General features: G+C 49.5%; 11 protein-coding genes across 11 annotated transcripts; 5 read left to right on the top strand and 6 right to left on the bottom strand.

The window, feature by feature from the left end:
• Window positions 1–443: 443 nt before the first annotated feature.
• Window positions 444–3,978, bottom strand: L228DRAFT_283994 (autophagy-related protein 9). The gene is made up of 4 exons (XM_018336173.1): window positions 2,972–3,978; window positions 2,802–2,915; window positions 2,134–2,740; window positions 444–2,068 (listed from the first exon to the last, which is right to left on the bottom strand). The coding sequence occupies exons 1-4, from the start codon at window positions 3,709–3,711 to the stop codon at window positions 683–685; spliced, it is 2,847 nt and encodes a 948-aa protein (XP_018187426.1). The 5' UTR covers window positions 3,712–3,978; the 3' UTR covers window positions 444–682.
• A 177-nt stretch (window positions 3,979–4,155) lies between these two features.
• On the top strand, window positions 4,156–6,565 carry L228DRAFT_221911 (oligomeric complex COG6). The gene is made up of 2 exons (XM_018330286.1): window positions 4,156–4,519; window positions 4,579–6,565. Exons 1-2 carry the CDS (start codon window positions 4,187–4,189, stop codon window positions 6,376–6,378), a joined length of 2,133 nt encoding a protein of 710 aa, XP_018187425.1. The 5' UTR covers window positions 4,156–4,186; the 3' UTR covers window positions 6,379–6,565.
• On the bottom strand, window positions 6,428–7,124 carry L228DRAFT_283992 (bola-like protein). The gene is made up of 2 exons (XM_018336172.1): window positions 6,920–7,124; window positions 6,428–6,851 (listed from the first exon to the last, which is right to left on the bottom strand). Exons 1-2 carry the CDS (start codon window positions 7,011–7,013, stop codon window positions 6,676–6,678), a joined length of 270 nt encoding a protein of 89 aa, XP_018187424.1. The 5' UTR covers window positions 7,014–7,124; the 3' UTR covers window positions 6,428–6,675.
• Window positions 7,125–7,546: 422 nt separating this feature from the next.
• On the top strand, window positions 7,547–8,091 carry L228DRAFT_161960 (hypothetical protein). Its single transcript, XM_018329399.1, has one exon. It carries the CDS (start codon window positions 7,733–7,735, stop codon window positions 8,057–8,059), a length of 327 nt encoding a protein of 108 aa, XP_018187423.1. The 5' UTR covers window positions 7,547–7,732; the 3' UTR covers window positions 8,060–8,091.
• Window positions 8,092–8,228: 137 nt separating this feature from the next.
• Window positions 8,229–10,616, top strand: L228DRAFT_248626 (NIF3-domain-containing protein). Its single transcript, XM_018332899.1, has 10 exons — window positions 8,229–8,335; window positions 8,394–8,437; window positions 8,558–8,683; window positions 8,746–8,834; window positions 8,896–9,197; window positions 9,256–9,308; window positions 9,398–9,502; window positions 9,565–9,639; window positions 9,808–9,912; window positions 10,058–10,616. The coding sequence occupies exons 1-10, from the start codon at window positions 8,274–8,276 to the stop codon at window positions 10,504–10,506; spliced, it is 1,410 nt and encodes a 469-aa protein (XP_018187422.1). The 5' UTR covers window positions 8,229–8,273; the 3' UTR covers window positions 10,507–10,616.
• Window positions 10,617–10,688: 72 nt separating this feature from the next.
• L228DRAFT_231430 (dihydrolipoyl dehydrogenase) lies at window positions 10,689–16,465 on the bottom strand. The gene is made up of 10 exons (XM_018330568.1): window positions 16,373–16,465; window positions 14,837–16,303; window positions 13,926–14,782; window positions 13,561–13,862; window positions 13,147–13,221; window positions 12,903–13,039; window positions 12,749–12,828; window positions 12,160–12,642; window positions 11,826–12,047; window positions 10,689–11,760 (listed from the first exon to the last, which is right to left on the bottom strand). The coding sequence occupies exons 1-10, from the start codon at window positions 16,437–16,439 to the stop codon at window positions 11,143–11,145; spliced, it is 4,308 nt and encodes a 1,435-aa protein (XP_018187421.1). The 5' UTR covers window positions 16,440–16,465; the 3' UTR covers window positions 10,689–11,142.
• A 202-nt stretch (window positions 16,466–16,667) lies between these two features.
• On the top strand, window positions 16,668–17,717 carry L228DRAFT_283988 (signal recognition particle, SRP9/SRP14 subunit). The gene is made up of 3 exons (XM_018336171.1): window positions 16,668–16,832; window positions 16,902–16,980; window positions 17,090–17,717. Exons 1-3 carry the CDS (start codon window positions 16,803–16,805, stop codon window positions 17,389–17,391), a joined length of 411 nt encoding a protein of 136 aa, XP_018187420.1. The 5' UTR covers window positions 16,668–16,802; the 3' UTR covers window positions 17,392–17,717.
• A 671-nt stretch (window positions 17,718–18,388) lies between these two features.
• Window positions 18,389–20,309, bottom strand: L228DRAFT_239797 (hypothetical protein; the record flags this gene model as incomplete). The annotated part of the gene is made up of 2 exons (XM_018331178.1): window positions 18,389–19,914; window positions 19,991–20,309. The coding sequence occupies 2 exons, from the start codon at window positions 20,307–20,309 to the stop codon at window positions 18,389–18,391; spliced, it is 1,845 nt and encodes a 614-aa protein (XP_018187419.1).
• Window positions 20,310–20,603: 294 nt separating this feature from the next.
• Window positions 20,604–22,880, bottom strand: L228DRAFT_248620 (transmembrane protein UsgS). The gene is made up of 5 exons (XM_018332898.1): window positions 22,587–22,880; window positions 22,327–22,433; window positions 22,077–22,249; window positions 21,540–21,933; window positions 20,604–21,375 (listed from the first exon to the last, which is right to left on the bottom strand). The coding sequence occupies exons 1-5, from the start codon at window positions 22,642–22,644 to the stop codon at window positions 20,992–20,994; spliced, it is 1,116 nt and encodes a 371-aa protein (XP_018187418.1). The 5' UTR covers window positions 22,645–22,880; the 3' UTR covers window positions 20,604–20,991.
• Window positions 22,881–23,369: 489 nt separating this feature from the next.
• L228DRAFT_248618 (Redoxin) lies at window positions 23,370–25,428 on the bottom strand. Its single transcript, XM_018332897.1, has 6 exons — window positions 25,305–25,428; window positions 24,881–25,165; window positions 24,501–24,600; window positions 24,340–24,385; window positions 23,793–23,958; window positions 23,370–23,676 (listed from the first exon to the last, which is right to left on the bottom strand). The coding sequence occupies exons 2-6, from the start codon at window positions 25,092–25,094 to the stop codon at window positions 23,645–23,647; spliced, it is 558 nt and encodes a 185-aa protein (XP_018187417.1). The 5' UTR covers window positions 25,095–25,165; window positions 25,305–25,428; the 3' UTR covers window positions 23,370–23,644.
• A 1,329-nt stretch (window positions 25,429–26,757) lies between these two features.
• Window positions 26,758–27,447, top strand: L228DRAFT_269310 (hypothetical protein; the record flags this gene model as incomplete). Its single annotated transcript, XM_018335258.1, has 2 exons — window positions 26,758–27,239; window positions 27,303–27,447. 2 exons carry the CDS (start codon window positions 26,758–26,760, stop codon window positions 27,445–27,447), a joined length of 627 nt encoding a protein of 208 aa, XP_018187416.1.
• Between the last annotated feature and the right edge of the window lie 176 nt (window positions 27,448–27,623).

Raw genomic sequence — 27,623 nt, 5'->3', positions numbered from 1 at the left:
TTCCCTGGAACGGCTTCTAGTCGGGGGTTGGACGCCTCATGACGGATAAGCTCATCAACGTGTACGTCTTACCCACGGATCTGATAAACTCGCTCAACCTGTGTCGCCCCCCACACCAAATCCTCCACTACGGTACTCTGTACGTAACCCTACTCGAGATTTCGCGCATGGGCATCTCCCGCGGAGGTGCCCGTCTCGCCGACTTTCGGCCTTTCGCTAATGTCTTCCCTCGGTCCATGCTCTATGCCTCCGAGGACCGAGGAAAGTACCGACACCTATTTCTAACCCATTGATGAACCAATTGTATGCTTCATCAGGCAGGTTTATGAGCAATTAAAGGATCCTGTAGCTCGTTGTTGTGCTGCTCAGATTATCACAAGGTTCGGGTTTCCATAGCCAGCTCACCTCGTGCTCATAATACTTGACGGCATGTCACGGTAAAAGTCATGGTATTTCTTCTCTTAATGCTCGTATACCAGGTCTAAGATAACACTCTGCTGCTGCTGTACTGATTAACGTGAACGCTAATAATCATGACGACCGGCATCGATCGTGTGGATGCATTTACCACGTCTATAATCCATCAATAGACAATCGGTAGGGAAAGAGTAGAACTCCCAATACAGAAAAACACCATGCAAGAAATGATAATTTGTAATTCGAGTGACGCGTCCAGTCCAGGTCAAATATTGACGCCCGTCCCTCTGCCTTCTGTCTGAGCTTTCTGGAACTGATAAATGAGACCCAAAACACCAGCACCCTTATCGCCTGCAAGCGCCTCAGCCTCTTCACCCTCGCCTTCATCCACCTCGCCGGTCCCGGCACGAGTCGTCTTCCAGGACTCTCCGAGATTACTCTCTGTCGCAAGACCACCGGCCGATCCGCTGGACGTGACTCCGCCACGACGCTCGAGGCTGTCAGATGGCCCTTCTTCTGCGTCCTGAATTGGCTCCGTTAGCGGATGTCGCGAAGTGCGATATCGAGACTGCGTGCCATGCCGAGGGACGGTTCGGAAGCCAGAAGCGGATGGCTGATGATGCGGATCCAGGAGTATCGACGGCATAGGGGATGCAGTCATACCCGCCGGCGCAAACTTGGGCGTCCGTGGTGGTCCCCTTCCGCTAGTGCCCGCGGTGCCAGGGCGCGTTGCAGATCGCGGAGGCCGGCCGTTGGCGGCTCCACTCATTTCCGCTGCAAGCAGGGGTGACATGAGCCCTGGAAATGCGGGCGGTGGATGGAAAGAACGTTTTGTTCCGGTGCTGCCATGAGGGGCGCCAGGACGAGGATTGCCGGCATAATTATCCAAAAACCCATAGTATGAAGCCAACATCTTGCCATCCTTGGTAGAGAAATAATCGTCCCGAAGGCCATGCTGACCATCAGTTGGTTGCTGACGAGGACGCCCTGGGTCGTGGGGCCCCTTTTGAAAATCGAAAACGGCAAATGAACACACATAGCCCAGACCGTCCACGTGGACTGTAAATTCGCGGAAGAAATCTACCACGCGGTCGCTGCACTTAGGCAGACTGAACCATAAAACAAAGGGAGTGAAGATGATGCTCATCAGCTCCTCCAGGAATATGACCACCTTCATCTGATAAAGCATGGAAAACTCCTTGCGAACATCATCGCTGTGGAGACGTCCTTGCCATTGTGCCGGAACGTAGTGCGTATACTCTATGACATTATTGAGAGCGAATTCGGGATCGAACACAAGATTGTCTTCTGGGATAGCGCCCCGGGCAACGGCCCAAATACCTCCAAACAAGGTGAGGTAGAAGATGACGGTTCGCTTCGGAGTAATCTCAAAATCAAGGAATAACTCCGGATCAATGAGAGTTATTAGAGCTAATATTGAAGTGATGGCACCGGCAACGAACGCAACGAACCGGCTCAGCTGGATGGTCTTATCCTTGGGGAATTGATCAATGTAGCGAGACGCAAAGGGATAGGACATGTTGATACGCCTTTGGAAAATATGCCACAGCTCGTTAAATTCTCGGAATTTCCACTCAGCCAGAGGCGTATACTGGCGCGAGCCGATTTGGGCCGGATTCTTCTTATATTCCTATATCGGGCCGTTAGATCTAGGAACAACCATGACCAAAATTTCATCATTTTGCGGGGACTCACATTAAAATAACGGAAAAAGTAAAGCATCATAAAGTACGTGATAATAAAAGGGGCGCAAATGACATTCATGATACCTGCAAAGAGAAACCGGCGGCGTAACCCTTCACTGAGCGCACGACGATGGGTATCCTTCAAAAATAGCGGGCGTAGCTGACCTCGCTCATTGAACACAAAATCTAAAATGCAAAGGTTGAGATTCCACTCTAGAGTTTTTGAGAACAGAGGTCGGTCCCTTAAGAAGGGAATGGGAAGTGTCAGGTCAAGGATATCCTTGTTGAACAGAGCAATCAAATAGTTTTCCTTGCGCATCAAACGATTTGCAATGTCATGCGCATCCATACGTTGCTTCGACTGGCTGCCAATGAATTTGCGATGATGTGGGTGCATGGCCTGAGCAGTTGTAGGATTCGAGTCCCGAAGTGCCATAAGGCGTGCGACTACTTCTTGCCACGAGATCGTCTGAATGTCCGAATCCGGTATATCCAGAAGGTAATGATAGAAATTTTGAATATAACGCAAGCGACGGATATCAAGAATATATTGGAAGAGCTTTCCTATCCAGAAAAGGGAGAACAGCCAAAGTAAAAAGTTGGCCGAACCGGACATGCTAGACGACTTGTCAGTGGGGGGTTTTGTTCCACATCATCCATCCATGGACCGCGACTTACTTCTTCGTGCACTTTGCTATTGTAATTTGCGACATACTCCTGCTTTGAGGGATGCTCTTATAGTCTATACACATGGTTAAAAATGTGCTAAAACCAACGACGAATGCTAGTGTCCTAGGATGCAATCAGTTTCCATGAAAAAAATTTGATATTTAGTCTTGTCATCATACAAGAGATTAAGTGCCCTGCTAAGCATAATGCACCAAATACCATTGCCAAGAAAATAGTCATAAACATCCTTCAGAAAGTTGTCAAGATCTTCCACGTTGGCCCACATCCACATGGCTTTCTCCTTGGGGTTTGCAGCCATAAGTCCAGCGCCTGCTGGCACTGTAGGTTGTCTTCTAGCCCGAGGAATCTGCATATCCGGATGTAGTTGTTGCTGTGTCCGAGTAGTCTCCCACTGTTTTCGAGCCTCACGGGTTGGCAGACCAGGTACCGGAGGGTCCGCAAGTGTAATATGTGCTCTGCGGCTGGGACTATTGCCAAGGGCAGTAGGTCGGGCTGCATCACCCCCTTCAATCAGTAGAGACTGGGGCACATCATCATCTGGTTCTTCCGCATCGAGCCCCCGTGGAGAACCTTTCATCCATTTCGGTCGACTAATGCCCCGTCCCAATGGGCCTTTGGAAGGGCCGGCTTGCGGTGATGTCGTACTTCTGCCGCGATAATCCTTGGGAAAAGCAGTGCTTTCAGTGGTAACTTGACTCTCGGTGGCATCAGCTAGGGCATGCTCTAGGTCATAATCGTGGAACGGTTCGTCTAGATTCTGTTCGTCGAGGGCCATTCCTGCACGCTCCTCGATGTCTGAACCGTCAGAGGCATGGTCTTGCTGCCTTAATGTTTCGTAGACGGATGGCGAGCCCGCCGCAGAAGGCAGCAGCCGAGACAGCAAATTTGAAGCCATCATCTTGAAGGCTGAGACCTGAAGGTCCTTATCGTTCCAAGGTTGCTGAGGCTATCAAGAGCTCCTCAACCACGGCATTTCCCGAGAGAGGGCACGAAGCGGAAACAGTGAGACGGTTCGAGATGAAAGGTGTAAAGTCGGAGTTGTATAAGCATCCGTCCAGTCTCACACCGGCCAAACGAGCTGGACCATGGTGATCAGGATGGTGATCAATGATATAAGTCAGGTGGGGTGTTATGGTGGAGCCTTGGAGGGAATGATAGCTTGATGAGACATTGGATTGCTGGGGTAATCGGAGGGACCACACGACCGAGGGGACGTCTAGCTTGACCTCCCGGGTAAAGCTTCAGCTTGGGCCAACTCGCTTGTACCGGCAACATCCGCTACGCTACGTCGTTCCAAAAGCTCCAGGGTCTTTGCTGGCCCGCAAATCTCCATACAGGCTAACAGCAACCCAATTCAACCATTTTGCTGAGAGATGACAACTGGGTATTTCTCAGAAAGGAGGGAATCTCTTCCACTGGACCGCCTCGATGATGGGCTGTCACCAGGTCCTTATTCAGTGTCGCCCGGCTCCCCGGCAACTCCGACAGGAGCTGTATCTCGACCCTCCAACGCTCTCGCGAATAGAGTAACAGCTGTGCTGTCAGCTTCATATTCTGATCTCGACATTCGTGATGCGCTCGAGGTTCTTGACGCAAAGAAATTCGAAAATACTCCCGAGACACGACGGAGATTAAGACTGGATGTGCAGCGAGAAGTGATTGATTGCAACGGCGAAATCATTAAAGAGTTTGGAAAGGTGGCCGAGGTAGGCCCAAATCTTTTATGAACTATTAAACCCATTCAATTATTTACTTTTATACCTAGCAACTCAAGCGTATCGGGTCTACCATTGAAAGTCTGAACAATTGTTGCAATGACATGCGCAAACACATTTCCGCTGCGCGCCAGGAGACGGGGCCTGTACTAGAAGAAGCTGCAACGGTCATGGAACAAAAGCGACAAGAAGAAGTAAAACAGAAGCTTCTTGATGCATTCAACACGCATTTCATTCTCTCCGAACAGGATATGCTTAGCCTCACCTCTACTGCAGAACCGGTAGATGAACGCTTTTTCGACACCCTTGGCCGAGCGAAGAGGATACACGCGGATTGTCAGGTGCTCCTCGGCACAGAAAATCAGCGCCTGGGTCTTGAATTGCTCGAGCAATGCTCAAAGGCAGTAAACAGTGCCTATCAAAAACTATACCGATGGATTGAGCGGCAGTTCAAGACCTTGAATTTGGAGAATCCTCAGCTCAGTTCATCCATTCGGCGGGCTTTGCGTGTCCTGGCGGAAAAGCCAGCACTGTTCCAAACCTGTCTCGATCTTTTTGCGGAGTCACGCGAGTATGTTCTATCTGATTCATTTTATACTGCCTTGACAGGCATTGCCTCCGAGGGAGGAAAGCAATCATCGGTCAAGCCGATTGAACTATACGCGCACGACCCGCTCCGTTATGTGGGTGACATGCTGGCATGGACGCACTCTGCCGCAGTTTCGGAGCGTGAAGCATTGGAAGTGTTATTTATCGCCGAGGGGGAGCAGATTGCGCGGGGTATCCAAGCCGGAATCAATAGCGAACCGTGGGCGCTGAGAAGTGATGGAGAAACCGAGGTGTTTGATGGAGTGAAGGCTCTCAATCAGCTCGTCAGCCGTGGTCTGGCAGGTGTCGCGAGGCTGCTCAAACAGAGGACGGAGCAAGTAATCCAGAGCCACGAGGAATCTATCTTGGCATACAAGATCTATAACCTTGTAGGCTTCTACGTTGCTACCTTTTCACGGCTTCTCAGCCCGGAAAGCCCCGTACTTGAAGTGTTGGAGGGGTTATCAAAAACAGCCATGGACAAATTCCGGTCAACAATGCGTGACCACATCACGGCCGTGCAGGGCGATTTGGTTCAAGCACCAATAGACCTTGCCGTTCCAGAGTCGCTGCGTGGCGTCCTCAACGACTTGTCCGCCTTGATGAAGAGCTATGACACATCCCTCACGCCAACTGAGAGCCGCGAAGCAAGTTTTGAGCCAATCCTGTTGGATGTCCTTGAACCTTACTTGGACAGCAGCGAAGGTCTGGCAAAGACCTTGGATGAGCCTCAGAACAGCATCTTCATCGTCAACTGCATGCTCGCAGCCAGGGACACTCTATCTTCGTTTACCTTCACCGAGGAAAAGATTATCGCATTAGAAAAGACAATACAGGAACATGCGTCAAGGTTGAAGGAGTATCTGCACGGCTATTTTATCCACATGTCCGGACTTGGCCCTCTTCTTCGAGCCATTCTCGCACTCTCCGACGCAAAGGACGACATTTCTGCTATTCCTTCGCTGGAGCCATTTCAGCCCCCCAAGCTGCAAGCTGCCAGTCAGACGTTGGACGACTTTTTGCCTTCGGCCCTCATGGATGCGTCGGAGAATATCAAACGCTTGCAAAACTCGCGAATGGTTCAGTCCATTACCGAAGAAGCTGCCGATCGATTCTGCTCCGATTTCGAGCTCCTTGAGGCCCGGATCCTCGCTAGCGATGAGCTGAGAGCAGACAAGGAATCTGACGAGGATGGAGAGATTGGCCCTCTCAGAAGCTTCTTCCCAAGAACAAGTGCGGAGATACGAGTGCTGCTTAGCTGAGTGAACGGGTTTCACCTTTGGGCGCAAATCGACTAGACATGGAATATTTCCTTGTATTTCCGGCATAGAGTTCCGATATAACGTATATACAGTGTCATGTAATGATAATTCATGTATGGACCATGAAATAATCGGTCCTATACGAGGGATATGCCCCATCTATGGAATAAATGCATTCAACGCCGTTAACACCATGCTTAATAATGCTGCCAATCTTGACACTTTTCCGTTGCACTCGTCTGTCTCATGGTCGCTTTGGAGCACTCCTCTGCTGTGAGAGCGCGGGAGGAATGCAGTTTAAGCGGTCTTCTTCGCTTCCCACTCTTCTGGAGTGAAACATTTGGCCGACCACGCGTGGATCGCGGCAATCTCTGCCTTTAGAACCCCGTTGACGGTCCGGTTGCGGCCGAGGAGACGCTGACCGGCGAATTTGGGAGAGACGATGACGGCGTCAAACATTTGGCCGCAGCCGCCTTGAGAAAATAATGTAAGTTTTACCTGATCTCATACTTTTAGATTTTCTTTACAGAAGGCAGCATACCAGACAGATCGTCAACCTGGACATGAGTAGCCTCGAGCTCTTGGGCCAGCTTCTGTTTCAGCGTGTCCGCGGTGACACCGGAAGAGGCGCTCATTTTTTCTTGATTTGAAATTGGCTCGTACGCGTTTAATATAATTGAAGTCCCGTATTTTTCCTGCTCTTGTATCGAGTAGGAGTCAAGTATGAGGGCAATGGGGTTTCGCAGAGCTCATACAGAGTTAACGTTTCTCTTATCAGATCCTAGATTTTGAATTTCCGGCAAATTCCCTGTGGATGATGCAAGATCTGATTATGTAATCTCTACTGACAAGGGGAATCCCTCGTCCCCCAACCTCCGCGGACAGACAGGCAGCCGCAAACAGAGAACCAGCAAGACAAGACTATACCGTAAAGCTGAGCCATAACGAAAAGGTCTAACCTGATATTCTTCTTAGAGGGCATATTGATGCAAATGAAGGAAGACGATCATGATGCGTAAAGAAATCATCGACCCTCAGGACATGCCGCTCTTGACAAGTTAGCCAATCCAAACTAGCCAAACTGCATCGGAATGCAAAAGAATCGCATGTTGAAAGGCAAGACGTTATCAGATCAACCAGAGTCGTAGAGAGAAACGTCCCCCCCCCTCCCTCATAGCTCGTAACTGGACGAAATAGATTAGCAGCTCTAATCTTGGTCCGGATTCCGATTATCCTTTCTCCACATAGAAATGTATTAAAAGATTCTCTCGAATTGATCTCAACTTTCTCTTTCTTTCCTCATCTTGAGAGCAATGAGTCGATTGACCTCGACGTGTGACGAACAAGTGAAGAAATGGCTCTCTCGACGGTGACGGTGACGGTCAGACGGGGTGCCTGGTATCTCGCCCTTTTCCCTGTGATCCTTGCTCAGTTATACTTTGCCCTGATATGGCGCCTCTTTCTTCAGTATGTCCCAAACCCTGTTTTTCTTGTCTCCTTTTACTTGCACGAGCATCATGCCCTGCAATTCCAATTCTCTCTTCTTTTCACTATTGGCGCAAATTGCTTGACTTGTTTCTCTCCGAGATATTGTTCTATTCGTTCCCTTATCGCTGGCGTCATCATTGCTGTTCCCGCTACGAGTACGCCTTGTTCCTCGTTTATCCTCTTGAGGATTTAGTGCCTCGCTCGCTCTGTTGCTTGTGCCAACCAACCTTAATTCTGCCGATTCTGATTCGATCATTTTTGTTGATTCATTGAATTGATTTGCTCTCCGCCCTCGTTTCCCACGTTGCGTGCATATGGGCAATTCTTTGACGTGCAGACAAACGATACTAACTTGACTGCTTTGTTTCATGTTTCTTGCTGCTCCGCTGCGTCGCGCATTTGGCACCATGTCCTCGCCAGCAGTTGCATCGCCTTTTACCCGGGCCGTGGTCAATTCCATGAGAAAATTGTAAGTACAACTATCTAAGATCACGAGAGGAAAATAGTCACTGATTTTGAATGACCAGATATCCCGAGGCTTTGGCTGATCGAAGCTGGGACAACACTGGATGTAAGTAGCATCAAGTCTCGTAACATGTGGACCAACAGAAAATGAACAAAAACAATCGAAGCTATTCGAATAAAAAGAAATAAACAAAATTTTTTTGCTGAGAATTTTATTGTAACGCAGTATTACTCGAGGCTCCATTCGACCCTGCGAGGAAACAAGCCAATTCGGTTCTGCTGACGGTCGACCTCACACGCGCCGTCGCCGACGAGGCAATTGAAAGAAAGGACTCTATTATTATTGCATATCGTACGTTGTCTTATCAATTCGTTATATATATTATATATCTCCAACTAACAAATTCACTTTAGATCCGATTATTTTCAGAGGATTGAAATCTTTGACTTTTGCAGACTCTCAGCAACAAACGCTTCTGCGACTGGCTCAAGCAGGCATCAGTGTATGTAACATATCAAGCACTCGAAAAGTACGATAGATCTTTTGTCTAACACTTTATCCAGGTCTACAGCCCGCATACTGCTGTAGACGCAGCACCAGGCGGCGTAAACGACTGGCTCGCCGACATTGTCACAGGACAATTGATTGGCGAAGAAGAAACCCCAGACGAGGACGAGATCGCAGAGAGTGTCTCTGAATCTGATGTGCCAGATCAGAATGAAAAGACTGCAGACCAAGTGTCTACGCCGCGAACACCCGAGGAGCAAGCCGACACGGATGAGGGACAGCTCTCCGTGCAGCCAATCCCCAAGTATTCTGACCCGACATATCCTGAACCGCCACAAGAGAAGGCAATTTTGGAGCCGTAAGTCTTAGTGATTAATCAGTCTGTTCCTTGCCCTAGCTAATCATTGAGACTTCAGTGCAACATCTGATCACGAAAGGGCTGTGATTCAACGTGTAGATGGTGTCGATGGTATTTTCCCTTTTGTTCCCAAATCTGCTCCAACTAAAATAATGTTCCTTCAATGTGCAGGCAGAGTACTGACCTTGACTCTATTATAGGCTTCGAAGAGGCTGGCATGGGTCGAATCATTCGGTTTTCCAAGCCTCACGCCCTAAACACTCTTATCGAGCGAGTCGCTCGCGGCTTGGGCAATCCCAAGGCCTGTAAGTTTCCAAATACACAAAATGCACACATGCATTGGATCACTGACAGTCACATCTGCTAGTCCCCATTGCCATTCCACAAGGCAAGACGATTGACGAAATTGAGATTTCTTCTGTCGGTATCTGCGCCGGATCAGGTACGTAACCTGTTTTTTCCTTTCCTTTCGTCTTATTTTTGCCTTTTCTTGTCCTTAAAACATGCCATTTATCGTTAATTTCACATGATTCATGTTCTCTCTATTCCCAGCTATATTACATCATTCCTCTGCCATAACGCCCACTAACCATCTCTTCTGAACGCATAGGCGGCTCCCTCTTCCGCAATCTCGACGTCGATCTCTTCTTCACCGGCGAGCTATCTCACCATGAAGCCCTCGCCGCAATCGAGCGCGGCCAATGCATCATCACGCGTAAGCCTATCCACTATCATTTACTTGCCCTCATTCTCCCTTTCTCTTTCTTTTCTCCCCTCATTCCCCCCAAACAAATCTCCCTTCCCTCTCTTCCCTCCTAGTCCACTCCATTTACTTCTCTCCATTTCTAACAACGATTAAGTCTTCCACTCCAACACGGAACGCGGCTTCCTACACTCCGTCCTGCGCGACCAGCTATCCACCACACTCAAGGACGAATGGCAACGCATCCGCTCCGGCGAACTCGAAAAACTCCGCATCGACTTTCCTCCCCCGTCATCCGCACGTCCGCAGTCGTCATCCACACGTCCTCAAATCTCGCGCAAAGCAACGTCTTCGTCAAACTTCCACGACCCATTCGTCACTTCCTCTGCGTCTGGACCACCTGCATCCGGCAAATCCCAAGGCGCTACTGACGGAAGCGCTGTATCCGCTGCCGCCCTACGCAGCATTTTAGAAGACGAGTCTGTCGAGGTGCATGTGTCCGAGCGGGATCGGGATCCGTACGGTATTGTCATTTTGAAGAGCGAAGTTGATGTTGATGTTGGCGTTGATGCTGGTAGTGATACTGAGCTTGAAGGGGATATTTAATGCTTGATGCTTGTTGGAGAGCGTTTTATATAAACCGCAAAGAGGGTCACATTTTTATCTAATCCAGTTGAGAACAAAATCTGATAGAATGACAACAAGTAAAAAGAAAAGAAAAGGATAAAATAAAAAACAAAGCAAAGCAGGTATACACCTCATACAAGTAATCAATAATCAATAATAGTCACATCACGCGGCAGAGCAAAGGTCAGCGGGTTCGTTTCCAGTGCAGCAGACTGAGAACGTCTATCTATCCAATAATGGGGAAGAAGAGAGTGAAAAAGAAAGGGGAATGTAGAAAAAAAGCCATGGCGTGAACAAGATGGGTATGCAACCATCATTCATGTAAATATATGAATATCACTGCGGAGATACACGAACGTGAAGTCCATAAAGTGGGTGCTCAATAGTATACAATTAACGACTATTCACAAAATAAATCTCTTTCTCTCTTTCAGGACTCTGCCAAGTCTTCGTCTTGTAAGTTTAGACTAAAAACTTGTTATACATAAAAGGGCCATCACATGGGGGTTGTCCCCCTTTCTTTCTCCGATTCTTCCTCCGACTCTTCTACTACACTCTCATTCTACCCTTCCGACAGACCACCAAACCGTACGACCATCAGATCACCGAAAAAGCTTAGTAGTGGATAGCCTTGGCGTAGGTGGCCATGGCAGCCTCCTTAAAGGCCTCGGCAAGAGTAGGGTGAGCGTGCGAAGTGCGGGCAATGTCCTCAGAGGAGGCGCCGTACTCGATGGCCAGGGTAGCCTCGGCAATCATTTCGCCGGCGTTGGGGCCAATGATGTGGACACCGAGGATGCGGTCCGTCTCCTCGTCGGCGATGAACTTGACGAAACCCTCAGTGTCGAGGTTGGTCTTGGCACGGGAGTTGGCGGCAAAGGGGAAGTTGCCGACACGGTACTTGATGCCGGCAGCCTTGACTTCGGCCTCGCTCTGGCCGACCCACGCGACCTCGGGGTGAGTGTACATGACCGAGGGGATGGCGCCGTAGTTGACGTGACCGTAGCTGTTGGTGAGGTAGTCGATGGCTGCAACGGCCTCCTCCTCGGCCTTGTGCGCAAGCATGGGACCAAACGTGCAGTCGCCAATCACGCGAATGTGGGGGTGCTTGGTGCGGTACTGGTCGTCGATGACAAGACGGCCGCGCTCGTCAACCTCGACACCAATGTTCTCGAGACCGAGACCCTCGGTGTAAGGGCGACGACCAATGGAGACGAGGACAACGTCGGCATCAAGCTGCATTGCGTATTAATTTTTGAAACGGGAAAAAAGAGAAATGATTGTTGGACGTTTGAACATACAGTCTCGGCCTTGCCACCCTTGGCAGCCTCAACGTCGAGCTTGACGCCCTCGCCGCTGGCGTCACCCTTGGTGACCTTGGTGTTAAGCTTGAATTTGATACCCTGCTTGCCCAAAATCTTCTGCGCCTGCTTGGAAACCTCCGCGTCCATACCGGGACCACCAATCTGACCGAGGAACTCGACGATGGTGACTTCGGAGCCGAGGCGGGACCAAACGGAAGCCTGAAATTCGTCGTACTTGTGTCAGCCTTTTCCAAAGTTCTCTCTGTATTTCCCGATTTTTGGGTGAAGGAGCAATTTTGCGCTCCAATCTAACCGTACGGGGTAATCTTACCATCTCAAGACCAATGATACCACCACCAATGACGAGCAGCTTCTTGGGGACCTCAGTCAGGGCAATGGCGCCAGTGCTAGTGATGACCTTCTTCTCGTCAATCTCGAGGCCGGGGAAGGGCGTAGACTCGGAACCGGTGGCGATGATGAAGTTCTTGCCGCGGAGAGTCTGCTCGCCGCCTTCGATGAGGTTGACCTTGACCTCATTCTCGTTGACAAAAGAGCCAGTACCCTTGACGTACTCGACGCCGTTCTTCTTGAAGAGGAACTCGATACCCTTGGTCAGACCGCTGACCGAGGTTTCCTTGGCCTTCATCATCTGCGCAAGGTTGAGCTTGACATCGCCAACCTCGATACCGCGGTGCTTGGTGTCGTGCAAGACCTGGTGGTAAAGATGCGAGTTGTTGAGGAGCGATTTTGAGGGAATGCAGCCGACGTTAAGACAGGTGCCACCAAGAGCACCACGCTTCTCTATACATGCGACCTATTTGCGATACAGCCAAAAGCAGGCCCATGGTCAGAACAATTGTAACTCCCATTTTATTTCCCACGTCGACGTTCCCACTGAAGGGTTGCGCGGCTCAACACACCTTGAGACCGGCCTGGCCGGCTTTGATAGCCGCGACATATCCGGCGACACCACCACCGACAATGACAAGGTCCTTCTCCTCTATAAAGGCACCAACTCAATTAGCTTTCGACAGCTCCAATGATAGCTTCTTTTCCAATTGCAAATCAACGTACCGGAGGAAGTGGCGTAGCCTCTTCTTGATCGGTTGATAAGAACGAAGCTTGAGGGAGCAAAGGAAGTGGCCGTAGCACCCGTAGCGGGTCTCAGGATGGACCGGGAGGTGGTCCTAGGGACCAAATTGCGAAACATGCTGGACAACTAGAAAATAGAAAAAGGAAAAGAAGCTATTAGAAAGGAGGATTGGGTAGCCGACAAGGGTCGGACTGGTGTGGGGGGGAGGAGAAAAGAGAAAAGCACAATCGGGAGGAAAGGTATGAAGGAATGGAGATGTCTCTCAGTCTCACAGTTTCTGTATGATTGATGAGGTCTCTACTGGTTGTTCCACCGGCTCGTTAAAGCCCGTGCGAGGGACTTGATGAGTTCGATTGGTTTAGCCGCCTTTCCCATTGGGATTTGCACTTATTGGTCTCTCTCGTCCGCCCGATCACTTTTCACCTCGGTTACGCTTCCCCGTCCATAAGCGCAGCCAATATCAACCAAAATCACATTCAATCTCATTGGTGCAATACTCAGTCTCTACATATGAATGACCTTTCATTCCCAAACTTTTGATCTCCAGTTCCCAGTATGCATCCCATGACTCCTGCCAAAAAGGTATATCTGCAGTGCTTATATATACAATGAATGAAAAACGTCATGTCCGGCCATCACTCCTCGGCCACCTCGGCCAAAGCAATGGCTTTCAATATATCGCCTCCCATTTTACAACCCCACTTGACCGTCTCCTGCTCGGCCTTTCCACCAGCAATGTCCGTCTTGCTGACAGTCTTGCGAAGGAAATACTGCAAGCCTCGAGCCAATTGAGGATGGCCACTTGCTGTACTAAACACTCCGCGCACAGCTTGTTCATCCCGTTTAGTCTGAGACCGCTTCTGCGACTCAAGGATGATCGTAATCATGAGAAGCTCCAGGAAAGTTTGAGTCTTTGGTTGCAGATAGGCAAACCCGAGAATCTATTGTCAATGCGTTAGTAAATTCTATTTCCAATTATGCATGTGCAACTGTGAGCAACGTACCTTGAGCACATTCAGTCCCAAGGACCCAGACGCAATCAGTCCGCCAAAGAACTTGGCATGATTGACAATAGTCCGCATGCTCAACTTCTCCTCCTCATCATCGTCATCACCCATATTGTCATCGTCGTCGCCATCCCACTTCTCGCCCATTCGCTTCAGCAAGCCCCAGAGGCCGAATTGGAAAGCCATTTTGAGCCTCCGGTCCGCGCAGAGCTTTCGCGCAATGAGCGCATAGTAGGGGTTGTACACCTGCTCGGCGCCAGTACAATGCATCAGCACACGCGGAATCTCCAATTCCTGCGCCTTCTTCAGCCGAAGCTTGATCAAGCGGGTAGACGCATCCTGAAAATCTGACGCTGACATGATGGCAATGAAAATGGCACGCCGAATGTCGGTGTTCATTCGCTGCTCTCTGGCAAGAGTAAAGAGGTCAGAAGTACCAGCTTCAATCATCTCGTTATCGATATCCTTGCTCTTGTCCGTGGTGGTTGCTTTGTTTTCTTTTGGCTCGTCCTCGGCGTCGTTTCTCCAGCTTGCGCCGACCAGCCACCATTTACCCCGCTTGTCACTCTCCCTGATATCCTTGAGCCCAACACGAATGGGTTCAGTTGCTCGGATATTCCGGTTGTTCAACGAGCCCAGGGTCTTCTTCATGCGGACTGTGTGCTCGGCAGTGACCGCGGAGGCAGCGACGCCAGTCTTCATACGGTTGTTCTTGAGATTATTGATAGTTTCAATCATAAACTTTGTGCGAACAGATAAATTGGCTTCGCCGACTCGTGCGACGGTCTTCTGAAGGGATATAACAATATCCTTGAGTGCGAGAGGATCATCCTGTCGAAGTTGCGAGCCAGACACTGCATTGCGTTAGAGAATGTACGGTGAAGAGAAAGTTTAAACAGATGACTTACTTCGAATGAGTCGGAGCAGCAACTCGGTGTTGATTTCGGAAATGTCGTCTAGAAAGCCACGAATGTAATCAAATACAAGGTTACTGCCCACGACTTGGAAATTGTAAAGCTCAGCAAGCAGCGACATCAGATTGGTGACTTGCTTGCCGCCAGTCTCAACACTCAATGTGGAATTGTAAAGTCTGTCAAACTCTTCGACAATCTTCTGCACTACTTGCGCACCAAAGTCTGTGCCAATGACCTTGTATATGGCCGCAATGAACCCGGCATGTAAGATGAGAAAAGTGTCCATGAGAGTACTCCGGTCACAAATCAACGTCAGAAGCAGGTCCACGAGCGTGGATGTCACATGCTGCCGTGCGTTTTCTCGATACAGGCGCTCCATATCCGAGACAATGGTGAGGATATTCGCCTCTGATAGACGATTGAGAGAACCCTGAACTTGTCGACGCAACCTCAATAGCGCTTCCTGTTCCGACGAAGGCGGCCCTCGCAGAGACGGGGGCACGTATTTCTGTGGTGCAGGAGCACTGGCGGGAACTGGTGGAAGGTAGGGATTCTCTTTGACCTTTTTGGGCTGAGGTTCGTCCGTCGCGTCCGAGTCGAAGCCTTCAAACTCGCCGTCGCCAGCTTCATCGTCATCGTCATCGTCGGCTTCTTCATCTTCATCCAAGTCCTCGTCCTCGTCCAGATCTGACCCGAGGTCGTCATCCTCGTCTTCGTCAAGAAGATCCTGCTCCATATCATCCTCATCATCAAAGGAACCCTCGCTGTCTTCATCCTCGTCGTCCTCATCGCTCACATCCTCCTGCTTCTGCACCCCAGTAGCCTTGCGCCGTTTCCTCTCAAGCCACTCATCATCCTCAGAAGAGCGCTTGCGCTTATTATCAGACATGCCCTCAACATAGTCGTCGAGACCATCGAGCAGATCTCCCAATCCGTCCTCATTAAAGGATTTCGGTAGATTTCTCTTTCCCTTCATTCCCAGCTTCTTCTCCAGCGCCGCAATCTCCGCGTCCTCCTGATCCAGCCGGTCCTGCACTGCCTTTGACACTTTTTGCTTTGGCTTGGACGTAGAATTCTCCTCTTCCTCGCTCAATTCGCTCTCATCGTCTTCCTCCTCTTCACTTTCCGTGTCTTGCCTCTTCTGAGGCTTCTTCAGTATCGACTTGGGCTGGTCATGTTTCTTCTCGGGCGCATCACTCTTCTTCTTATTCTTCTTCGCAGACGGCTGCGGCGGTGGCGACGGACTTTGCTTGCCTACGCTGTCCTCATCCAGATCGAAATTGTCCTCTTCTGAATCCGGTGCCGCCTGGGCTCTCCCCCGCGGGGCCTGACTCCGAGGGGCCTGACTCCGAGGAGGTCTCCGCTGTGCCCTTTTCTGTTCTCGTTCCGCCTTGCGACGCTCTTTTCGCTGGCCGGGGTCATTTCGCGCTCCGCCACGGCGGCCTTTGCCTCGACCGCTGTCTACAATTACAACATTAGCCTTTTTCACCAAAATACCAGAAGGCTCAAAATCAATCTGAAAACACATACCTTGCTCTCCAAGCTCGTCGCGAAGCTGCTTCGGCAGCCTCGTCGTGTTGTGCAGCGGACGGCGCATTATTGTTTTGTGGGGGAATATTTTGGGTGACTAGGAGTATGGCAGAATTGAAAAGTTTCGGGGAGTTTTGTACCAGCCAGCAGGGTAAAGTTACTGTCATTGCCCACTAAAGGACCCCAGCGCTAAATGCTTCACCGCCTAAGTGTTTGGACCAATCGCTGTTCCGCAGTACCTCCCCACCGCCGACTCGTCCTTATGACAGTAACTCACCGTGTTCTAATTGTAACAGCACTCGATATCTCAATAACTTACAACAGCCCCCCAAACTACGGAGTACAGCTTACCTTTACTTCCAACCACACCATTTACACATAACGTACTGAGAGGAGCAGAATCAATCGAATAAAGCTCCATCAAAAAAACATGGCAAGCGGCCATCTCAGCAACGACGATGTACTTTGATCCACTCTTCTCTTCTTTCTCAATTCAAACTAACACTGTCATTTTCTTTTTCGCACACAGTTCTTCATACGACTCGCCGAGCTCTTTGACGCACGGCGGCAAAAAGATCATGGATCAGTCTATCTGACGCAAAAGCGACGTACGTCTACACTCCTACATCCACCATGTTATTTCCTCTCGCTCGAAATATCCAAAACCCCCCATCAATACTAAACAAACCAACAAATCTAATCCAAACCACATCACAGTATCCCACCCCTCAATCGCCTCATCTTCCTCTTCCTCTCCCGCCGCAAGCGCGAGCAGTGACCACCAGCTGCTCGAGACGCCCGTACCGATCCTGATCCGCGCGAGCGACGGCAAATCAAAGTCGCAGCGCAACGAGAAAACCAAGCTCTCTACCGTCGTCGAGCCCGATAGTCTGGATGCGTTTTTCACGCGCTACGCAGAGGTGTGCAAGGGCGGCATGCAGGCCCTGAAGAAGCGGGATCGAAGCGGGCGGAAAAAGGCAAAGGCGAAGAAGAGAAAGGCGGATAAGACGGCGGCTTGACTTTCTTTTTATTTATTTTTGTCTTCTTAGATTTATCTTTTATTTTATTTTTCATTCACATTTTCTTTTTCGTCCTCCTAGTTTGATTTAATTCGTAACCGTCTTGTTCCCTTCCCGAGTCCATTCTTCTGTGGGAGCTATAAACCGACCACCAGAAAAAAAAAAGGGGGGGGAGGGTGCAAGTCATGGCATCGTACGAGAAGTGATATAAAAAAGCGAGTGAGCATGTTGAGAAAAGGTAAAGCGCTATATCAACGTCGAAAGAAACAACACCGGCTGGACTCTGCTTTGTGCATTTTATTGCTTCGAGCCGTATTAGAAGGGGCGCAAGCCTCTCAAGAAGAACGATGAGACCTGACGATGGTATTCTTCGAGTATGCCACAAAATGTACATTAAGATAGATTGTTCTGTGACTATGAATTATGATGACATTAGGACTAGGGGAACAATTCGTTTTGAAGTAAACGCTCACCCCACCAGGCCTAAAATAGGTGGCATGCTAAGGAAAGGGGTGGAATTAAGGTAACGAGATAATCGCCAACGCCGGACGGGGGAATTAAAGATAGAAGTAACAGAGAATGAAATTGAAAAAAAGACGATGGAAGCGGAGAATGGAAGAAGAGGACAAAGAGGAAGAGAAAGACAAATGGAAGCGGATAAAAAGAGGAGAGATATTAAAAGCGGAAGGGAAAAAAGAAGGATTATCAAATGAATGCAGAACATAATCGAAAGTAATATGATATTCGTTCCCGCGCCGTAAGTGCCAAGGATCAGACTCCGGCTCATGCTCTTGAAGCGTTAGATGCATGATAGATAATGCGTGGCTTTGTAAAGGAAAAGTTATAAGATCAACGGAAAAGTTGATTCACAAGGGAAAAGAAGAAGACGAAGAAGAAAGAAAGAAAGAAAGAAAGAAAGAAGAAAGAAGGGGAAAGAAAAACACTATGGAGGAAATATGGAGAACAAGTATTGGCATCAACTCAATCAGCAATGTGACTATTCCGGTGCCAGTGGAAACGAAGCCAAGGACGAAGCAGATGACGACGACACGCCAGGAGCTATTGATCCGTGATCTGATGCCTGTGACGCCCTTCTTGCAGCAGCAAGATTAGTCGAAGAACCACCATTACTCAGGGGGATGCCATAATCGTCCTCTTCGTCAGTTTCTTCCTCGGGGCGCCAGTCTTCCTGGGTAGCTGGGCCGTCGTCGCTGTCGCTGTAGTCCCACTGGCAGGGGATCCGTTCGCCGCGTTCGCCATGCGTGACTACCACGCCCTTGACGGCGCCATTGGCGATTTTAGACGCGACATTAAGCATGAGTGCGATGAGATGGACGGGTGGACCGAAGAGCAGGGAACACGTCTTCTGGATAACGTCCGTGGGTAGATGATACCCGGAGCCCTGGCCCGACGGGGTGAAGAGATTCGCGGCCAGGGGTAAGGGGGAGAGACTGCGCCGTGGATGGGAGGAAGGTACTTTGCGCCGCCGAGGCCGGAGCTCGCGTTGGTCGTCTACCGGCAGTGGGAAGGCAGAGTCTGGCCAGAATTCGGAACCAGACCCAGCGCCCGAGTCAGAGCTGTTGTAGTAGGGCTCGTCTGCTTCTTCGGATGCCTGGGCTTCCTGTCCGAAAGGGGATGTACTTTTGGGCGAAGTCCTGGTGTTGCTGGTCTGGACTGCGGGAAGTTGGGCCATTGGACCGTTGGATGAATCGGGCGAGCCCAGACCCTCAGGCTTGAATTGTGGAAGATCAACAGTAGTTGGGACATCTTCGGATGGTACGGTCGACCATGTTGTGGCAGAAAATGGTGGAGAGGGCGGGCGCAGTGAGAGGGAGCTGTGAAAAGAGTGAAATGACTCCACGCTGGAGGAAACGCTCGACGACTCAGATTCGGTGCTTGATCGTCGACCTGGCTGGTATGGCGCTTTCTGGAGCGAAGGAGGCTGGACATGCAAGATTGGCGGCGCGGTGATGGACCGCTCGGTATTCAGCATCCGTGGTCGAGAGCTCTCCTCAAACGCCTGCGTCGGGCTGGCTGTTGTTCGGTAGTTGGGGTAGTCGATCGAGCCCTCTGTAGAATCACTGTCTAGATCTTGCGTGAGTCTCTCCTCTGCGCCACCAGTTTCGTCCAAAGATGGCCCAGAAAGAGGCCTGGCTCTGGGTTCCTTCCCTGTCTCACTCTGTTGCGGCGGCGGTTTTGGTTTCTCTCGAGGTCGCCATGGACGCTTCCGGACAGGCAGCCTCTCTGGCAGCGTCACTGTGAATTCTCTTGCAAAAGGACATGGTGTTTGTTCGTATTGTAGGATCTTGGGCAGGACAGCTTTGAGCTCGGCCGCCTTCTCTCGGTCTTCTATCGAGTGATTCGGGAGCTCAATACGGTAGTAGGTGCCCGTTCGAATTCGAAGTACAAATATCGTCTCCCCGTCCACGCACCAGCATTGTGATTTCGCAAGGATGGGATGCAATATCTTTCCAGAGGTCAGGAAAGCGACGGAACCTGGGACGCGGTAGAGGCGCAACGGACCTGTTCCGAGTCAGGGTTGGTCCGGGTTCAAATTGACATTTTAGCTTGTCAAAACGGTCAAAGCAAAGAAACTTACCAGCCGCCATTGTCCTCTCCACAGTTGAGTTCCATGGCAGTGTGCCAACCTGGTCCTCTGGATCAGCAGCTCCATAGTCAGGCGTGGTTGGTCGTCGCAAAACGTGGGAGGGCGGGCTGAACGAGACCACTTTGGCGGAATGATGTACAAACAACGTCTCGATTACAGGATCCTCGCTCGACTTGGATGCTCTTCTGCTTGAATCGGACAGCTTTAGAGGTAGTGTGCATGAGCGGCGCAAGCCAGGAGTGACTATTGAACTTTCTCCACTCGCAGGGATGGGGGCCGTTGCCATGGACGGCGTCAAAGAGTTGGCCATAACGTTGGGCTTCAGCTGCTAACAAGGTTTGTCGTGCAGGCCGGTGACATGGCGGAGAGTGATTTGCAGGCTGACACGACCAGTGCGCTTGGTGAACCAAGGGATATTTCTGCAATGCGGAATCCAAAGGCGGGACACTATTATTGTTGTTTGAACCCCAGGATTGGTAGGCAGGGCGGGACGAGTTGGCTCGGGCGTCGCGCGATGATCTCAGGCGCGCCTGTAATATTATCAAGAGCCCGTCAAGGGTTACATGCATTCATGCGGGCGTGAAAAGCAAAGTGAATTTCAATTCTGCTTTCTATTCAATTCATTCTATCAACTTGCTATTATTACACTTGTCCTCAGTGGCGGTCTGCTCCGTCTTTGTGTTGGTTATTTTTTTTTTCCCCTTCCCTGTTGGGTTGCCCCCAAACAAGTTTGAGTTCCTCCAGCTAAACTCTGCTTTAGTGCGCTTTTGGTTAAACATCAACAACGATTCAGCTCTTTCTTATCCAGTCATGCCAAGCTAAATTCAGTAGATCAGGCAGGAAAGTATAGTCAAGAGGCGAAACAATTAGTCAATTATCGATTCCAGTGCTACAGAAATCAAATTATCTAGGGCGCCAGAAGCCGCGGGAAACGATCGAGTTCTCCTTGATTTGATATTGGACTAATAATTGCTTTTTAATCAGCTGCTATATCAGGTAAACTTTTTTGCTGGCAGTCCCTGGTTGAAGATTCTGCGCCGTGCTTCTTGCGCTTTCTCTGAATCTTCTCCAGTTTCGGCGTTATGTGCGTCGAGATCAGTCAACGGCAGTTTCAAAAACTCTTTCTTATTTGACCACCGGATCTGACTCTCAGCAAACTTTTCACTGTAAGCTGGAGGCGGCGGCGGATCCGTAATCTTGGTGACTAGATAGGCCGTTGAAGCCTCTGCAATCCCATATATGAGAACGCCCAACAGCGGGATTTTCAGAAATAAATAAAACCCTACACCAAATCCGAATAGCAGCCCCTCTCGATCATGGAACCATTGCCGTCTTTGCGCAGATGTGAACTTGATGCGGCTGAAGTAAGGAGATAGCTTGGAGATGATACGACGTCAGCGATGAAATTTTTACTTTGGCATTCAAGAGCTGGGTGGTTTCGCACGAGGTAATTCGAATATGAACAACAGACAATGAGAAGCCTTGGAGAAAAGAATGGGTGACAGAAAGATGAAGACATAGTCGAGACATTTACACTCACCAATTCCCTCATCAAGCTCCTTGAAGCAAAGTAGCTCTGCAGGAAGACAATAAGGTATCGCTTGGGCAAGAAAAGACCACTTCCGAAAATGGCTACAGCAGGAACGGGTCCCACGGCCTTGTTGAACGTGTAAAAACTTGCAGCTGGGAGGACGAATCTTCCAATAACAGGCGTATAGGAGAGAAAGTAGATGGCCAGAGAGATGGCTGCTTTCCGCGAATACTGCATCAAGAACTTCAAGGCTGCTTCTCGTGGTCTCTTGTGCTTGTGAGGATCCCCATGAGCCGTATACATCCGGAGATTGGGGTAGTATGTTGCTCTAAGATTCTTGGGATCCTCCGATTTGTGTTTTTGATAATAGGTTTTGTCGACCCACTGTAGGGAATCCATGAACCTGCCAATTTAGAATACGAATGATAAGTCTAGTTTCATCACGTTTACATGTGCAAGTCCCGCCCGCCATAACGACGTAACAAGGGCAAGGGACGATGCAAGTTCAGAGCATGAGGAACTAAAATCAAGGGAAAGGTCACCTACATTTCATCCATGGTGGGTGTCAGATATTTCATCAGACTCATCAAAAAGAACGGAATCTGTAGCACGGAATGCTCAAGGAAATGCATCCCGTCAATGATATCATTGTCCCATGTTGTGGATTCGAAATTGACAAAAAGTGAAAGGAACCAGAGCAACACACGGACTCCAATAAGCTAATGGCAAAGATTAGTTTCCGTATGGTTCCGTTGAATCATATTTTAGGAAGCCGTCGAAAGGGGATTAATCATACTGGAATGGCTATAATTAGACGAATAACTACACCTGCGCACACTGCAAGTGCAGCCTGTCGATAATGCTCATATTTGAAGAGCGCCGGGTTTTGTAATGCACGATAAGCTGCATATTAGAAGATTTAGTGTCTCCGTCTCAATATACGCTTGGCGTGTGTGTATAAATAGCCTTGAAAGCTTCGGAACTTTTAGGAATAAATTGACACCAGCCGTGGTATCCCATCCGCAAATATATGATGGGCAGCAGAACATGACTCACCTCCAACGATGGTCAATTGCGCCCCGCGAATGATGGCATTGGGATCAAAGTTCGACATTGATGAAAATGGAGAGCTGCCAAGGGTTGCGGCCTGCGGGGAAGCGATTGGAGTGGGATGTAGTAAAAAGAGAGACACAGAACAGAGCGTCGTGCCAGTAATTTCCAATGGATTTCAGGCTTCAAAGAATTTGACACATTGAATAGAGATTATTCTAGAAAGCTGTACAGAGGATCGTAGCGCTTGGCGCTTTCAGGGTTCAAACATATGCACGTGGTGAGAGTTCGAAATTCTCGTGCTATTTCGATGGATGCACACTGCACGAGGAGCCAGCCTCGCGCTTAGTGACGTAGAATAGCGATGCCGTCGCCCATATTTAGCGACCCGGCCAGGCAACACGGGCGACCCATCAGCCCATCGTACTCCCGTATCGGAGTACAGCCCTTCGCATCTCTCTTCGGGCCGAGCCTTGTTCCGGAAACCGATCCATCAACATAGCCCATTGACCTAGTGGGATTAATTTAGGTAGAATTTCTCTTGCAAACTTCAACGCGTATTTAATTACCCACTTTTCATTGGAAAGAAGATCAAACGAACTTAGTCTCAGTCCGGTGACTTGGCAGGTCGTATTTGTACAAAGGGTCGTATTTATGGATTTCATGGAATGTTTCAAATCAAGCTATCTAAAAGAAGCTCTCACCATCAATGATGTCAAGTAGCCAAAGCATTCAATGTTTTGCTGATGATTGAGACGATCACTCTGCATATACGGATCTTGTTGTGTTGACTTCGGGTAATATTGATTTATTAGACAGACCACGTTCGCACCGGATCTTATGAGTTTGATTCAGCTGCCAACAAGGAATGACATAAGTGTTCTATGTGATTGAAGGAGATAGATTGACAGCATCATGTGAACACCAGCGCATGATCCATTTACGGCGGTGAAAAACTGGTGGGAAGGAGGAGGCAGAGTCGTGTAAGAGTGGAAAAAGGAGGTGGAAACTTTATCCCTGCCACATACAGCCTTGTCTCATCATCCGTCTGGGGTATCAGGCGATTAAGCACCCAAGACAGCGTCAGCGGCGGAGACTGGTTGAATCAGTTAATATTAGCATACATGTTGAAAGCGGAATTGCGGAGTTGCTTGACCAGGGGAAGACACAAGGCGCAACAGAATCAAAAAGAGGAAGACTGGTCATACGTACCCTTCAGACCAGTGTTGTCCGGCTCAACGTGGGCCTCTTTGACCTTGCCGTCTTCAATGACAAGGGCGTACCGCTTGCTTCGGTTTCCACCGAAGATCGCCTTGCCGTCGAAGGCAAGGTCAAGAGCGTCGGTGAACTGACCAGATGGATCACCGAGGAAACGAATCTGTAAGAGAAAGTGGTCAGAATTCTGTAGAGATGTGACAAGACACACAGTTGGCCCCTAATCATGTGCGAACACAAAGATGATGAAAGGAGACCTATAGGGAAAAGAGGTCTTCAGGAGGTTGACTCCAGAAGGATTGTTGTACAGAGCAGTGGATGGGAGTAGAAGATGGCAAACGAGTGGTCCAAGTGTCCGCTCACCACCCGGTGGTATTTTCAGAAACTACACAAGTGACGCGCAGAGTGCCATTTGGACATCGGATGCAACGGTCACATTTAGGTCTCAGGCGTATGAGGCGCTTTGTGGCGCAAGAAATTCTGGGGAAAGTGACGCGATGGCGGCAAAGAAGAGGTTGGAATGAAAGAAATGAATCCGACATACTCCACTCTGTCCTTGGGGATCAAGAGATGTTGCCCATGCTTTGGTGCTGTGAGAAGGTCGTCAGTAAGAACTTTGGGTAAATTGTCTAGTCACATTCTCCAACGTGTCTGATCGACATGCTTAATGAAGCGCACTCGAGGGACAGGGCGGAATTCACATACACAAATGGATCGTTGACGGCAACAACAAAGACCTTGCCAGCCTCCTTTAGCGACTTGTGATTGATGTATCCAGGAATATGTGACTCAGAGCATGCCGGGCCTAGGAACATGCATCAAAGCCAAAGGGTCAGCTCATCTCCTCCCACAAATGATTTCTTTGTTTGCTGCGGCTGCTGGTAAAATGGGTTTCATAAGTCATCGTGAAATGTCGGTGTGTAATGAATTTCAGCAGATATGATATTGATCGTGCATGTACATAGCACGAAAACAAGTAATTGACTCAATTACACGCAGAATTCAATGTAGGTAGGGCAGGGGGAGAATGTCCATGACGACCCCAGGCTGCAGGTGCAACATGGTCTCTGCAGGGTCCGACTCACTGAAGGCAGCGGGAACACCAATGATGAGGCCTTTACCCGTCAACTCTTTGGACAGGTTGACCTTGTTTCCAGGTGAGTTTTCCACCAAGGCATCCAAGTCAGGGATCTTGTCGCCCACTTGAACGGCAGCTGGGGTAGTTGAATGGAAGAGGGCGCGACGGGGAAGAGTTGCCGCGCGGGGAACAGCGGTAGCGATACGTCGAGCGGCAAACATGTTGCAAAGAGTTTCCAAAATTGGAATCAATTGTCAATGATGTAGGGATTGTCTAAGGTTGCGTTGCACTGCTGAGGAGATGAGAGACGGTTAGCTGCTTGGGATGAGATCTTCATTCTTCTTTCGCGCATTGTTCACGGACCCGGGTACAATCTCCCGCAGACGCAATTCCTGGGAGCTGGTGAAATCAATCAAAGAAGTAAAACTTACCGTGTGAAAGCCTCGCTTTGACTCTCAAGCAGAGTAATCCTAGCAATGGGATTGAATGTTGGCGGTGCGTTGAATTTGCTGTCCTAACTGGGACGTAGGTATGTATAGGTAGGTAGAAGATGGTGTAGGAACTGTCTTGTTGACATCCCCATTTGGCAATCTTGTCGGAAGTTGATATTAGCTGCATGACGTAGGGGATATACTACGATATACAAATTTTCTACAAGACGCTCCGCGTGAGAAGAAGTACCACTGGGGTTTCGGCTGTCTGCATGCACAAATTATCCCTAAATGGTTGCTATGCATAGCAGTTCTGAGCTACAACCCCCGAACCAGCTATAATTAAATTAATTCATAGATTGAGTTGCATATCTTGCTTGGCACAAACTTTGTTTTTGCTGACATTGACAATATGCTCGCTTGAAATAGCTTTCATAATAGTGACTCGTGCATCATCAGTCCGATCAGACCTCCTATTGCGGAGTGAACGCACGAATTACAGTCTGGATGGTAGAAGAGGCACCTCGCACGAAATACTTGGGGGCTGAGGGCTGCGCCTTTGTCTGTGCACCGACAAGCATAATAAAATGAAAGGTCTCAATTGGCTATGGAGGGTCTGATCTGCGCCAGAAAAATAAAAAAAATACAATAAAATAGAAAGTCCAAAGGTGTCGTCGGTCTTGCAGCTTGTGGAACTGCCGCTCGCCTCGTGTTTGGCCCCAACAAGGAGAGTACCCGTACTTGAATACGAGACAGGCAATAATAAGCTGCGCCCAGTAAGACCTATTGTGGGTTCTACCTGCTCTGGGTCTGGTGGTTAACTAAGTCTCACGTTGCTACCCGGCACCTCTTTTCTTCTAGCTGCGGCGGCAGCCCGCCCAAGTGCCCGCAGGTCCGGCCACCAACGCCCCCCTCCTGCTCTTCAAGCCAGGGGCAAGTCCAGAGCCAACGCTGCTTAAACCTCTTCGTTATACCTCCCGTAACTTCTCAACTGTCTTTCCTTTGCCATCCGCTCTCGGCCCAAGCCCCCGTGCTCGACAAGAGAGACATCCATTGTCCAATCGACCCCCAGCCCGACGCCCGTGTACGCCCGTGTACTCCCGTCACCGTCTCGTCATTGCCCCGGATCCCCCTGGATCGTCGCCCGCTCTCAAAGACATCCAGCAGAGTCGGCTGGACTCCGCCGTCGGCGTCCTTCGTACAACGGACGTGTTACGGTGCGGTACGTCCAACAGTGGGCCAGCCCAACTTAATCAATTTACCCGAGGTGTCAGCGTGCTATCCCTCAAGGGTTGCAGTGCTGTGCAAGGGTCTACCTGCTTGTCGGCACCCCCAGTCCATTGTCTGACAGCCCCCACAAAACACTGGCAATCTGCTTTACTAGACGTGCGAGATCGCACCGCTGAAGTCAACTAGAATTTCTTATAAAAGCATCCTCATCCGCCGTCCAAGAATGAGCATCAGCAGCAGCAACCAATCCAAGCATCTCAAGCATACAAAGCATTCAAAACACTCCATTAATTCCTCTCCCCACCAAGAGACTGATCAACCATCTATTCGTCTTTCTCAGACAATCTTCAATACCATCAAGATGCATCCCTGGGCCACCATCATCGCCGCTCTTGGCTTCCTCAGCACCTCTCTCTCCTACGCCATGCCAACTTTGTCTGCTCGTCAATCGAGCAACACCACTACTCCTGTCGTTCAAGAGACGTGGAAGGTCTACAATTACTCCACAGTCTTCGCTCAGCCTGCCGGCTACAACACCATTCGCTTCGAGATTGAAAGCGAATGGACTACTGGCTACCGCCAGATCTGCGCTGCCTCGCTGCAATTCATCCCCGTCACTCACACTTATCCGATCTGGTTCAACTGTGGAACTGGTATCTCTTTCGAGTGGCCTGGCACCATCAGTCTCAAGCATGTCCAGAATAAGTAAGCTCTTATCCACACTTCTCTTTTCCATCTTCATCGGATGCTAACATTTTATCTTTCTAGTGCTGATGGTACTACTACCACTCAATCTGGTTCTATCGCCTACAAATATACCAGCGAGCAAGTCTGCGAGGACCTCCCTCAAGGCACTCGATACTGCTACATCCCGGATGTCATGGAGATTCCCATGACTGTGACTACCGCTTAAGTCAACGGTTCAATTCGGCCCCTTCGTTGGCATCCAAGCCAATTTTCGAATCATGCCTGTCTGCTGCATTGCTGCAACGTATGATGAGATCAATTCCGGGAACCACATTAAACTTGGCACATATGGATTTGAGGTTGTAAAAAGGGCGGCTCTTCGAATATAGAATGACGGAATGA

The sequence above is a fragment of the Xylona heveae genome (genome assembly GCF_001619985.1).
Source record: "Xylona heveae TC161 unplaced genomic scaffold L228scaffold_7, whole genome shotgun sequence".
NCBI lineage: Eukaryota > Fungi > Ascomycota > Xylonomycetes > Xylonales > Xylonaceae > Xylona > Xylona heveae.
The sequence above is the reverse complement of the archived record's forward strand: the minus strand, read 5'-3'. Positions and strand labels throughout refer to the sequence as shown.